The sequence below is a fragment of the Stegostoma tigrinum genome, chromosome 16 (genome assembly GCF_030684315.1).
Source record: "Stegostoma tigrinum isolate sSteTig4 chromosome 16, sSteTig4.hap1, whole genome shotgun sequence".
NCBI lineage: Eukaryota > Metazoa > Chordata > Chondrichthyes > Orectolobiformes > Stegostomatidae > Stegostoma > Stegostoma tigrinum.
Genome location: NC_081369.1, coordinates 64,514,653 through 64,529,204, shown reverse-complemented (window position 1 = coordinate 64,529,204; position 14,552 = coordinate 64,514,653). Strand labels below are relative to the sequence as shown.

Genomic DNA, 14,552 nt, shown 5'->3' with positions numbered 1-14,552 from the left:
AGAATTTAGAAGCTAAGACTTGACACTCTTCAAGAGAAGACTTTGAGCTGAAAATGGAAATGGTGTGAATAAGATTTGAGCACTAATTAACAGAGTGGGATTATCAAGTGGAAAATTCAATAGAAAAACAGACTGTCCAGGATTTGCTCTGCAATTGCTGGATGCTTAGTGATCTATGTTGTGGAATTCACGTGGATTTGCTTTACAACTTTATTTAGTTGTCCCCTGCTTGTTTAACAGTTGATATGTGGCAGCAATATATGATGTGGCATGACCATTCTCTTTGCAGTTCAGATTTACAGCTGGTTTAAAATAGTGTGAGCAGAATATATTGTAGATGTGCAAACAGCCTGTGTTTTACCTCCATGATCCATGGTTCTATCAAAAACATCAAACTATATTTCCTCTATACATGCAGTAGGGCTAATTATCTATATTCAATCTATTTCATGATTTCTATACAAAGGCCAAGTTAACGCTTTTAATTATTTTTTGGAAAACATAACGTTATGTATAATGTGGTCATGATACGGCCTAGAGGTTAAGGCTTATGGTGTATGTGCAATTCCATACCAGCATGTAGGTTTGTACGTATTATTAATTCTAAAATGTTACACATCATCAATACATTTATTCTGATGTGTGAAGGAAAATAAAGTTCAACATGACGCAAATCCATGCTGCACGTATGGGAATGGATGAGTGATGCTTCAGGTGGGTTTTACTGGAGGCTGAGAGGACCTTTTTTGCAGGGATCTTGGGAGGGATTTTGTTTAAGATTATTTGTGGGACTCTTTACAGCATCCTTTGAAGGATTTCTAACCATGGAGTTTTTCAGGATTTATTTTGGTGACAGCTGCACTTATTTTTCTTCTCTCCTAGGAACTCCCTTTAGCAAATTGATTGCATTGTTCATACTTCTGTTCACACTTAAACACCAGGGTCACCTTAGTCAAAGATAACCATGTCCTCTTAAGTGTTATTAAAGAGTCAACAAGTGACCTTATATTAATTGTCTTGGCTGGTGGTTCTCCTTGCTCATCATCCTCCTCCTATATAGTCCTTTGTTTAATATTTATTTCGTAGATGTAGGCATCTCTTGTTTGGCCAGCATTTAATGCCCATCCCTAATTGCCCAAAGGGCAGGCATGAATCAACCACATTGCATGCTGTAATGGACAAACACATTGGATTGAATGCACTAAACACAGAAATTGTTGCCAAGTTGCTTGTCCCACATGCAGACGTTTTCTCCAATAAGGATTGAACAAAGAGAGGCAATGGTACAGTGGAAAGATAAGTGGTAAAGCCTAATCCTATTGCAGGCTAATAATCTAGGAACATGGGTTCAAATACTGCTGTGGCAAGTTTAAAATCAGTAAAAATCTGGAATAAAATGTTAACCTAATGATGACCATATAGCCACTGTGGGTAATCATAACACCCCATCTTGTTCACTAATTACCTTTTTAGGGAAGGAAGTCTGTCATCCTTACCTGATCTGGCCTCCTGTGACTCCGGGCACAGTGATTCAGATGATGGCGTCTGCTTTAAAGCTTTATGCTTTTTAAAAAACTGTCTTTGTATGTACTCCTTGTGGTTCGGAAGAATGAGAGGTGATCTCATTGAAATATATAGAATTCGTAAGGGCCTTGTCAGACTAAATACTGCTTCCCTTCATGGGACAATCTAGGACCAGACGCTTAGTCTTAGAATAAAGAGGTGCCAGTTTAAGACTGAGGTGAGGAGAAATTTCTTGTTTCAGTGTTGAGGGTCTTTGGAAATCCTTGACTGAGTTGTGAGGACAGAGTCTTTGTTCATATTTAATGCTGAGATGGATAGATTCTTGAGCAGTGGTGGAATTGAAGGTTGTGGGGAAAGTGTGGGAAAGTAGACAAGTAATTTCGGATGAACCAATGATCCGATTTATTGGTGGAGCAGACTTGAGGGGCTGAATGGCCCACTCCTGTTCCCCTTTCCTATGGTATGTTCTTCAAGGTATAGTTCTCCAGAATAACCAGCCTCATCAATGTTAACTTTCATTGAGGCTTACATTTTGATTCTCCATTGATTTCTCCTAATATAGGAACAGAAGTAATTCATTCTGCCCCTTGAACCTCTTCTGCTATGCAATGAGACCATAGCTGGCCTGTGGCCTCACTCCACACCTGCCTTTGGTGCCTATCCCTTAATACCTTTGCATAACAAAGTTTTATCTCTCTCAGATTTAAAGCTAAAGATGGATGCAGCGTCAACTGCCATTTGTGGAAGAGTCTTCCAAACCTCTACCAACCTTTGTGTGAGAAGTGCTTCCCAACATCGCTCCTGAAAGTCTGGCTCTAATTTTTAGACTGTGCTCACTAATTCTAGAATCCTCAACCAGTGGAAATAGTTTGCCATTATCTAACCTGTTTTTTTCTTGTTAATGTTTTGAAGACATTGATCAAATTTAGCTGCTTTATCATCAGCACTGGCAACTTCACCACTTGCAACAACGTTATACGTGTTAGAATGTTTTTGTATCCAGCAAACCCCCTATGCCTATCTATGATTGAAGTTTCACTTTAGTCTATCTTAACAACACCGTACAAACTCCCAGACTTTTCTTGATTCAACATAAAACTAAAAGTCTTGTGGCATAGTGGTGTTAGTTTCCTTGCCTCTAGTCTGGAAGATCCAGGTTCAAGTCCTACCCTGCCCTGGAGATGTGTCATAGCCTGTTGGAACAGGTTTATTGGAATAATTAAAACTAAGTGGCAGCTTTGGATTAAACTCAACCTCAACAAATGGTTTACAGCCTTTCCATGTCCATTATAATTCCACCTTTATTATATCTACTTAAATCTAACAACATACTAAGGATTTACCGGATTACCAAACTCTCTTAATTGATCAAAAATCTGAAAAGAACTGCAGATACCGAAAATCGGAAACAAAAACAGGAAAGCGTTTTTCCAACAATTTGTTTTTGTTTCATCAGTTTTTCAGTGTTTTTGCTAATTGTCCTGGCTTTTCCTGGGGCGTAAGAGCCCTAACAATATCTACTGAATATTTACCAGTTTCAGAACACTTCATGATATTTTGTTTTTGATGCCTTCTCTCAGCAGTAAGTACCTCAATCATTGGCTATTTTTTGGCTTATTATGTATGGTTTTGAGTAAAATTAACAAATTATACTGCAACAATTTAAGATGGCTTTTATTGGCAATGGGAGGGAGCTGGTGACTTGCACGGTTCACAACATGTTAGTGTACACTCACCAGGTTGTACTGTATAAAATAGTGAATGTTTTACCAGCAGTCTTTTAAAGGATCGCTGACGACCACAAAAGACAGTACAACCTCGGCAGCACAAATACAAGCCAAAGCTATTCGTAGTGATCATTTCCTCTCGAGCCTCCCGAGATTGCCTGCTCCTTCACCATCCCAAGGCTTAGTTCTTGCAGTTTCAATGTAGGAGTAACAACATGAATGATCAGGTGTACGATGATGTTAATGTAAAACAGCAATGCAGTGAGTATTAATTGAAAATCGATGTTAATGTGAAACGATGTTGTGTAAAACATGTTAAGCTAGGATTACACGTATAGATTTTGTTGCCTGTGTGTTGAATCTTTTGAAGTTTGTAAATTTCCTCTACTTCCTTTAAATTGCATCTGTCTCAATTTCAAACAATCAGCAATATTCTCTAAACGTTCATTTACGTTTCGTCTTTAATGCAGTAAAAACAATTCCAAGGCTCTTCACGTGTTTGTTACCAAACATCATTCAGTACAGATGCCCACAAAGAGATATTGGGATGTCTGACCAAAGCTTTGTCAAAGTGTTAGGTTTCAGTTAGGGTCTTAGATGAGATATAAAAGCGATATAGGGAGGCTATTCCAGAACTTAAGAGCTGGTCAACAGAAGACACAGCCACCAGTGGTGGAATGCATTTGGAGATATGCACAGGACCAGAATCGGAGTACAGCGTCCATCAAAGTAGAAAGTATTCCTTTTGCATTTTAAATACCTCAAACACTTCCCACCTCTTAACCTGTTTTATTCCACTGGAGAAATCACTGGATCTGTGTACTGCCAGCCCATTTAAGAATTCTATTCCTGTACCTTTAATATAGCGGCATAGTTCATGTATGTTTGTGCAGTTTTGGAAGTGAGGTCACAAGTATGTTGTTTTGGCTAAAGATGCTGTTTGTGATGCTGATTGTAATGCGACAAGTGATGTTACTGATGCTTCTTTTATTCAGATTGCAACATTAGGAGCAACGGCCGATGTTTGGTTACGCCAGTCATGAAATCTTAGCACTTGCTTGTTCATGGAGTGCATGTGGTTTTCTTTAATATGCTGTCAGTTTTATAGTGACAACCACACTTAAACCAGCATCAATTGAAAAGCACTTGGACTGCAAATATTGCACCAAATTACAGAAAAGATATCCCCTCTCAACTTTCTAACGTGGTTGAAAAATACATGTTGAATTATGCATTACACAAAAACTCTTAGAATTGTATTCTTTCTAGCCCAAAGTTATTCTCAGCCTCAAACAACCTTGCTTATCCCTGTTTCAGGGAGCTGTTATGTTTAATGTTCATTGAATTTTGTTTCCCTCAGTCTTCTGAAAATCACTGAAGCAACTTCCAGCAGCAGGGCCCACTCCAGTGATGATTTCTGGCCAGGTGAATATTTCTGTGCCATTAAATTTCTACAAGTTCCATCTCTTCTATCAGAGAATGAATGCTCATCCTCGTCCTGAATAATGTTTCTAGATAACAAAGTGTGGAGCTGGATGAACACAGCAGGCCAAGCAGCATCTTAGGAGCACAAAAGCTGACATTTTGGGCCTAGGCCTAGGCTAGAAACATCAGCTTTTGTGCTCCTAAGATCCTGCTTGGCCTGCTGTGTTCATCCAGCCCACACTTTGTTATCTCGGATTCTCCAGCATCGGCAGTTCCCATTATATCTAATACAAGGAATAATCTTTCTCCCTGCTTTTCACAGTAGTTGCTGTTTTCCTTTCTTGCGTTCACTCCATCCGTTTATACATCCCTCCCTTTTGTTTGTGTTCTGGCATTTAATCTGGTATTTGATTTTAAACAAGTTTTCACCTGGCCCACGTCTCCACGGCAGCCAGGTTACATGCCGTTCTCTATTACTGCAGTGCACCTTAAATTACAGGAGAAAGTAACCATCTTAAAAATAAAATCTTCCGTTTGTAACTGTTAGTGAATAAATGTATGAATATGATGCCTGAACACTACAGAACCCAGCCAGTCATTGATTTCGGAGAGGGAGAGAGGGGGAAACGTAGGCAAAAGGAAGATAAGACCTGTCGGAACACCGCAATGTCAGTGAAATACATGGAATATGAAAAAAATTTGAATTAATTGTCTCATACATTGCCAAGTGCTCCAATACCGAGGAGATACTTGTGCAGCCTTGTCACTGTCAAAATATAGAGAATGTGGCAGCACAAAGCAAGAAACTACAACAGACAATGAATATTTTACTAGAAAATCTGTTGTTAGTGATGCTGGTGGAATGGTTAAACATTGGCCTTGACCCTAAGAAGAGCACTAGTGTAACACAATGGAATGTGACTGTAATGTTTTAAGATTTTTACCTATCTTGCTTGAAAGAGATTTGGATTTGTTTAATTTTCTCCTTTTACACAACATTCAGCCTACAAAATGGAGGGAAGGCCCTATGAAGGAAAGCTGAGGGACTTGGGTCTGTTCTCATTGGAGAGAAGGAGGCTAAGCAGGGATTTAATAGAGACATACAAGATAATCAGAGGATTAGGTAGGGTGGACAGTGAGAGTCTTTTTCCGAGTATGATGATTTCAGTTTGTACGAGGGGGCATAGCTACAAATTGAGGGGTGATAGAGTTAAGACAGATGTCAGAGGCAGGCTCTTTACTCAGAGAGTGGTAACGGCGTGGAACGCCCTCCCTGCCAGTGTAGTTAACTCAGCCACATTAGGGACATTTAAACAGTCCTTGGATAAGCAAATGGATAATGATGGTATAGTGTAGGGGGAGTGGCTTAGATTAGTTCACATGTTGCGCAACATCGAGGGCCGAAGGGCCTGTTCTGCGCAGTATTGTTCTATGTTCTAAAATGTGAACAGTGACACAAACTTTTGAGAGATTGATTTGGATCTTAGATGGAACAGTCAGCTACTTATGTACTTGGTTAAGTTATCTCAGCTTGCGACAATGGGAACATAGACGTAGGCCTTTCAGCCCTTCAAACTTGCTTCACTCTTCAATTTGATTATGGCTAATCACCTGTCTCAATGCTGTGGAGTTTGCATATACGTCAGAAGCATATAGTATAGCAGATTGTTAGGTTTGGTGAAATTAATTTCATAACTTGCTGTGGTGGTACTTAAACTAGTGATCTCTAGTTTTCTGATTGCAGGTTTAAGTCCTCTTGGGGTTCACAAGATATGTTTATTGGTGTGACTTTTGAAACCAAACATGGAATTTGTCAACTTTAACTGATGAAATTTGTAATTGTCTTTGTCGTAAAAAGAAATGTTTATCCCTCTTTGAAGGTGGAATATTTCTGCTATATTAGTACATTGCTTAAAGGCTGTTCACATAACACTTGGTAGCAATTATTTGATTAACAAAGTACTTGAACAGGTGCCACATAGACACTTCCACGTGGGGAGTATTCTATAGTGGTATGCAGTCATGACTTGCTAATGTAACCTTTTCGTAATGAACCCGCATGATTCTTTGTCACATTTCATTTGCCCCATTTGTTGTAGCAAACGTGCTTGTTCACCAGAACATTTACGTTTAGTTCATGAACTATGAAACCATGGGCTCCTCTAGCAGAAAGGCCACTGAGTAACTTGGAATTTTTCTAATATCCTATTGTATAGGATGTGACCATCTTTGGCCAGCCCAGCATTTATTGGCATTCCTAATTGTCTTGGAGAAGGTAGTGATGAGCCAACTTCCTGAACTGCCGTAGTCCATGTGGTGTAGATACCCTTACAGAGCTGTTAAGGAAGGATTCCAAAATCTTGAGCCTGCAACATGGAACTAAAGGATGCTTCAAAGTTAGGATTGTTAGAGATTTAGAGTGGAACTTGCACCTGCTTAATATTAATGTGCTTAATTTTCAAACTAAGCAAGGACTGCTATCTTGGAAGAAGAATGAAGGTACTGAAAGCACAAGTTAATTTTTGCCATTTAAAGCAATTCTAACCCTGTCCATTGCTTTGACTGAAGCCAATTGCTACAAGAAGATAGTGATTCCTTCTCCAGCCAGTAACAGGGCCCGTTAATCACAGAACACTTCCAGCCCATCAGACTAATTGATTTTCCTTTTGCAAACCTCCTCCCTTCCTAATGTAGCGTCTAACAGTAATTCTGGGGTTTCTCTAGTTTTCTGGGCGTTCATACAGTATACTCTTCACTCTGGGAAGAATTTCATGCTATTGATTCTAAAAGTCTTTTAACTAAATTGAACCAGTATCCAGGGATAACAAGAGCTGCAGATGCTGGAGTCAGAGTAAACACAGTGTGGAGCTGGAGGAACATAGCAGGTCAGGCAGCACCAGAGGAGCAGGAAAGCTGACCTTTCGGATCGGAGCCCTTCATCAGGACTAGGGAGGGGGAAGGGAGCTGGGAAATAAGGGGGTGGGGCAGGGGAAGGTAGGTGGGATGGTCATATGTGGATGCAGGTAGTGGGTAGTGGGGATTGGTCAATGAGAAGGATAGGTGGGAAAGAAGATAGACAGGTTGAGTCAAGTCAAGGAGGTGAGAGGGAGGAGGGGTGGGGCTGGGGAAGAAGATGGACAAAAAGTTGCGTCAGGTCTAGAAGGTGGGGATGAGAGGGAGGGTTGGACGTGGGATGTGGCTGGGGGTGGGGAGATTTAAAAACTGTTGAATCCTACGCTCAGGCCTTTGAGCTGTAGGCCCCGGAGGCGGAATGTGAGGTGCTGCTGCTCCATTTTGCATGTGGCGTCATTGTGGCACTGGAGGAGGCCCAGGATGAACTTATCATCCCCCATCTCTTGCTGACAGAGGCTGTTGAAAAATAGGAAAAGCTCAGTAAGTAGTTACATTTTAACAAACCTTAAAGATGCAGAGAGAGGTATGTGGGTACAATGCTTAAAGGCAGGAATTCCATAATATTTTTGGTATGGACAGCTGAAGATATGACTTCCGTGACGAAGAGAAGGAAATAGAGGATATATGAGAGGCCAGAATTAGATGAGTACAGTTTCCAAGGATGTAGAGCTTGAGGAGGTTACAAAGATTGAAAAGTAAGGACATAGGGCGGTTTGAGCAAAGGAAGAGAATCTTGAATGGAAGAGAGTAATTCAAGAAACGAAGCAGTAACTGGTCTTAATGTTTTAAATGCTTTTGCAACCAAATATTTTTTCATGTACAAAAATAAAACAGAAAAAACTGCAGATGCTGGAAATCTGAAAGAGAATTTGCTGGATAAATTTGACATCTATTGTGAGAAATCAGAGTAAAAGTTTTGGGTTCAGTGATTCTTCAGAACTTAATCATTTTTCAGATGGGAATAGATTGATTGTGGTAAGAGAGGAGTGTCTTGTTGGGAGAAGCATGCTGTTGAGGCTCAGGTCTCTTTGCAAAGTCTGGTGCCTAGGAAGACTTCAGCTGAGTCTATGTTCCACTGAACTAACCAGTAAAATGTTGTGACTGAGGAAAAGCGCACCAAGTATGGACAGATTTTTCTAGCTACCCTGGTATATGTGCAAATGCTGGACATTTTTTGGCGTGTGACAATTTGCATGTGCTCAGTGACAAAACTTCTGCGTGCATCTCCATTGCTTTTTGGTTTCTTCACTTTTCTGAGCACCTTAATTCTTGACTATTCTACAATTTCTTCCATAACTTCACCTGGAAGATTGCTCTTACTTGACTCAGGATAGTGATTGTTGGATGTGAATCAGAGCGGAAGTCAATTCTTTCCTTACCCAAACGGTCACTGTCTTAACCCTTTGATCAATGCCCTGAGGGGAAGATTTCAAAACTTTTACTGAGATAAATCACTTGTGAAAGTTTGAGGTCACTTTTCCTGCATATCTTGAATGAAGTACAGATGAAGTACAACACCACTGGTGAAATAGTCCTGTAATACATCTCCTAATTTGTGTACAGCTACAAGCAGTGTTATTGTTTTCCCCAATTTCTGAAGAAGGCCCTCGGCCCAAAACGTCAGCTTCCCTGCTCCTCTGATGCTGCTTGGCCTGCTGTGTTCATCCAGCCCTACACCTTGTTATCTCAGATTCTGCAACATCTGCAGTTCCAACTATCTCTGAAGCAGTGTTATTGTTGTTTGTCAGGGCATTGCTGATAACTTGGGTAGTCTACAGGAGCTCCGTGCAATATCTAACTTGATTGACAGGATTAAATAGAATTTGCAGCATAGAAACAAGCCTTCTCCCACCTTATCTCTAACTTCTTCAGCACATCCGTCTGTTTCCTTCCTTCGCTCATCATTTGTCTCGCTTCTGATTAAGTGCATTTCTACTACTCCTGTCAGGTACTCCCTATGATAGTAAGTTCCATATCCTCAACACACTCTGTGTAAGGCATTTCCTGCCTTGTTCTCATATTGGATTTATTATTGACTGTTATAAATATGTGTATCATACCTCTGGTTCCCACTGCAAGTGTAATTGTCCCATAAATGTTTTGATTTCTCCCCTTTGCTTGCTGAAGAATTATAAGCATTGACTGCTTTTTGTCTCCGCACTAATGAATCATGTAGCTAGAATATTTTCACCAATACAAAAGACTAATTAATTGAACTGAGCAAATCTGAAAATAGCTGTAACTGATTGTTCACATTCGACATATAAAAAAAACTGTAGATCAAAAGTCTGTATCATTTTTACCTTGCCAGATGTTGGCTTAGTTTTTCTTTGAAGAGTTGGAGATGCTTTTCTTTTGGAGACAAATAAGCCTGTGGTTTCAGATCACAATGCCATACTTCTATTGCATTCATGGCTAATCCTTCACATTCTACTCTCCATAAACTTGAGGTCATCCAAAATTCTGCTGTCTGGACTTAACTCTCAGCAAACCCCTCTCCCTTATTGTCTTTGTGCTCATTGATGTGTGTTGGCTCCCAGTCAAGCAAATTTCGTAGAATGTTGCAGTACAGAAGAGGCCTTTGAGCTAATCAAGTTGCGCCAACAAAAATCTATTCTAAATACACAACAGTTCCACTTTCCAGCACTTGGCCGATAGCCTTGAATGTTAGACATTTCAAGAACTCATTCACGTATTTTTTAAAGGTTGAGGTTTCTCACCTCAATTATCCTCCTGAGCAGTGCATTCCAGATTGATTTATTATAAAATTTGCTTCCCTGTTTTCAAACCATTCCATGGCCTCATCTCTCCCTATCTCCCTATCATGCTAATCTCTGCCAGCCTCTCAATCCTCTGAGATACATGTGCTTCTCTAACTCTGGCTTCTTGTGCATTTCAGATTTAAATGACTGCATTGTGGCCATGCCTTTAATTGTCTGCACCCCAAGCGCTGGAATTCCCTCCTAAACCTTTGCCTTGCTTTCCTTCTTTGAAAGTCTCCTTAAAGACATACCTGCTTCACTTAAAGTTTTGGCCATTTGGTGACCTAACATCTCCTATGTGACCTGGCGTCATATTTTGTATTATGATGCTGCTGTCAGATGCCTTGGGATTTTACATTTTAATATAGATTGTCGTTACACTGCCTGGCAAATATCAAGCCATGTACTGACCTTAAAATTTAGAACACTTGCTGGAATGTCCAGCACAGCTAAATGCGACAAATTTAAATTTGCTAAACACCTCAATTCTTTAAGGTACATATATTGCTGTTCAACTTTAATTTCTTTTGAATTTCCATTGCTGCTGTTATGTAGGCACATTCCCAAAATAACTTCTTGTGCCTTTAACAAGGTAAGAATAGTCTGACATTAAGTAGAATCTATGATATTAGGACAGGTGACTAAAAGCTTGATCAAGAGATATATTTTAAGAAACATATTGATGGTAGGGATTTTGGAAAGAAATACAATAGACAATAGACAATAGGTGCTGGAGTAGACCATTCGGCCCTTTGTGCCAAAGCCACCATTCATTATGATCATGGCTGATCATCCACAATCAGTATCCTGTTCCTGCCTTATTTCCACTATCTTTAAGAGCTCTATCCATCTCTTTCTTGAAAGTATCCAGAGACTTGGCCTCCACTGCCTTCTGGGGCAGAGCATTCCATATATCCACCACTCTCTGGGTGAAGAAGTTTCTCCTCAACTCTGTTCTAAATGGCGTATCCCTTATTTTTAAACTGTGTCCTCTGGTTCTGGACTTACCCATCAGTGGAAACCTGCTTCCTGCCTCCAGAGTGTCCAATCCCTTAATAATCTTATACGTCTCAATCAGATCCCCTCTCATCCTTCTAAACTCAAGTGTATACAAGCCCAGTTGCTGCAATCTTTCAACATATGATAGTGCTGCCATTCCAGGAATTGACCTTGTGAATCTACGCTGCACTCCCTCAATAGCAAGAATGTCCTTCCTCAAATTTGGAGACCAAAACTGCATACAATACTCTAGGTGTGGTCTCACCAGGACCCTGTACAAGCTGCAGAAGGACCCCTTTGCTCCTATACTCAATTCCTCTTGTTATGGATTTGACATATTCCTCTTAATACTAAGAGGTTTAGGAATAGAAATCCAGAGCTTCAGGCTGAGGTAGTTGAAACTTAGCTATGAGTGGAGTGATGGAAATTAGAGCTAGGGTGTTGGAGAGTGATGTGAGTGGGAGATTGTGGAGTTTCAAGTTGAGACTGTCCTAGGTTGGAAACCAGTGTAGGTCAGAGAGCGCAGAACTGTTGGTAAGCGGCACATAGAAATGAGACTGGATGTGGACTTCAGAGTTTTAGGCAGCTGTAGAATGCTTTGTAAAAAGCAATAAGCAAGAAACTATTTTAAATGTATCTCGCCATCTGATGCATGTTAAATTTGTAATGTTAACACAGGCTTTTAGAGTGAGCACTAAAGTGAGACCATGTATTTCCTTCAGCACACAATGGCTAGGAATCAGCAGGAAATGTGTTTAGGATATGATAAAATAAAACAGCTTCCATCAATTGTTCCTGATCTTTTACTTCCTGCACTCGCCCTTGTGTTCCCAAAAAGGATAATAAACTATTGGCTTGCTGAAAAGTTATCCACCCTGCCTGTGTCAACAGTTCTGGAGCTGAATGTGGCTCAGGTGGCCACACCTTTGTCACTCAATTCAAGCTTTATATCCAGAGTTTGAATGTATAATCTGAGCATGCTGTGCTGAAGCAGTAATGTGAATGAAGGAAGAGGTAAACATCTATAATTAACTGATGTCAGCTAGAGGGAAATGTGCTTCACCTCAGCGTTCTGCATTTGACAATTATCACCTTCTGTATCTTTGGGAATGAACATATAAGAAAGATAAAAGCAAGGCCTGGCCTTTACATAGCCAGCCTACTGTCCAAACTGTCTCATAAGTAGCCATTTCAAAGAGTTTTCTTTCTTGGGATTTGGGCATCACAGGAGATGTTGCTATTTATTGTCCATCTCTAATTGCTGTTGAGAAAGTGATGGTTCTCCACCTTCTTGAACCACTGCGGTCTGTGTGGTAGAGGTACTTCCACAATGCTGTTGGGGGAGGGCATTGTAGAATTTTGACCCAGTACCTAAGAAGGGTTGGTGGTGTTGTTCTAAGTCAACCTGGGAATAAGAGATTTGCTGTTTCCATTATGATCTTCCACATCTATAGCATTTGACTGGTGAAAGGAGCAGGCTGTTGGGCTTGGAAGGAGATCTCTCACTTGGATCACCCTTGTCCCTGGACACCACCTTGAAGCAGCTGTTCAGGGACAGATTGTGATGGATGGAGTTCTGTCAGCCTGCCTTGCTCTTGTAGAATGGAAAGCTTCATTCAGGTACTGGCCGAAGATCAATTTTATGGTCAGGGTGTTCTGGATAGCAGTGGTAACCAGGACCAAGTAGGAATATGGGCCAGGACCAACTTGAGTACCTTCTCTTCGCTGATCAGGAACAGCCAGCCCAGGTGCAGCCACCACTGAGAGTCAAGGAGTGCAAGAACTGCCTTTGTCTGAGGATCTGTAACCCCGACCAGAATATTGATACATTAGGTGAATGGGCAAGGATGTGGGAGGTGAATTTTAATATAAGTAAGTGTGAGGTTATCAATTTCAGACCGAAAAAGAATAGGTTAGGGTATTTATTAGAAGGCACAAAATGAAATGCAGTGGATGTCTAATAAGATTTGGGGATTCAGGTGCTTGGCTCTTTAAATGAGTGCCACAAACGAGTACAGAAAATAGTCATGGAGGCTAATGGATTGCTGGCCTTCATATCTAGAGGGCTGCAGTTATACAAAACCCTAGTTAAACTCCCCTTGGAGCACTGAGAGCAGATCTAGGCACCTCACGTTAGGAAGGATGTTTTGGCCTTGGTGGGAATTCAACACAGATTTACAAGGATGATATTTGGACTTCACGGATTCAGTTATGAGGAGAGATTGGACAAATTCAGCCTTTATTCTCTAGAACTTAGATGGTGAAGGAGTGATCTAATTGAGGTTTTCAGGATATTAACAGGGAATGACAGAGTAGTTAAAGATAAATGATTTGCACAGGCTGAAAATTCTAGAACTGGGGGCGCCGTCTAAGAATTAGGACCAGGCCATTTGTGAAGGTTTGGAACACTCTTCCTCAAATGGTGGTCGATGCTGATTTAATCATTACATTTAAATCTGAGATAGAGAAATTTTATTATACAAGGGTATCATTGGATATGGCCCTGAGGCAGGCATATGGAGTTAGGCCACAAATCAGCCATGATCTTATCAGAGAGCAGGTGGAGGGGCTGGAATAGTTGTCTCTTGTTGTTACGTTCCTAACCATGTACAGGCACTATTAGGGGTTCACTGTTCCGGGCTCCTCTCTGAATGGATCGCTGGCTTAGTTGTACATGCTGAATTTCTCGAAGTATACTGCAATCACGAAGACTTGCGGTGCAGTTTGGAAGCAAGACAAGATGTGAATAACAGAGTTTGAGACAGAGCTGAGGCTACAATGCGTTTTCAACAATCTTTGGAAGTGTTTTTTTTCTGTTTGTGGTCGTTTATTTCCCTAGCAAGATTTGTTTTTTGAAGGAGTTATTTTTAAGGTTGATGTATTTTTGGAGCACTAAGCCTAAGGGCTTTTTTCTTGAGGTTAAAGGAATGCAATCTAAGACAGTGAGAGGAGTAAGAGAAAGAGAGCAGAGTGTGAGGATAAAAGTGAGAGAGAAAAGAATACGCTGAAGAATCCTGTGAAAATTCAGGCTCAAAGTCTGTTCACTTCAGACCGCCACCTTTATGTGAGTTCCAGTGAGGACATCTTGAAATGTGTTCTATCAGAGCTGGCCCAGGCTGAGCAGTATGTGTTAACCCTTTTGCTTCCACTCGGCCTCAGTTACTACCCCCCTTACCTGATCATGAATTTGGGGCTGATTCTT

The 14,552-nt window shown here is 40.7% G+C and overlaps 1 protein-coding gene across 6 annotated transcripts in view; it reads left to right on the top strand.

Moving 5' to 3' along the window:
• Positions 1-14,552, top strand: part of LOC125459813 (granule associated Rac and RHOG effector protein 1-like) — a 208,385-nt gene that overhangs the window by 86,780 nt on the left and 107,053 nt on the right. The window contains exon 2 of one of the 6 annotated variants that reach the window (XM_059651788.1): positions 4,612-4,676. The exons of 4 other annotated variants lie outside the window; for them this stretch is intronic. In XM_059651788.1, the coding sequence (XP_059507771.1) occupies positions 4,662-4,676 (15 nt within the window). In that variant the 5' untranslated portion in view covers positions 4,612-4,661. Of the gene's footprint in view, positions 1-3,387; positions 3,513-4,611; positions 4,677-14,552 lie in introns of those variants that run through there. One more of the 6 variants, XM_048546704.2, reaches the window with a different exon arrangement.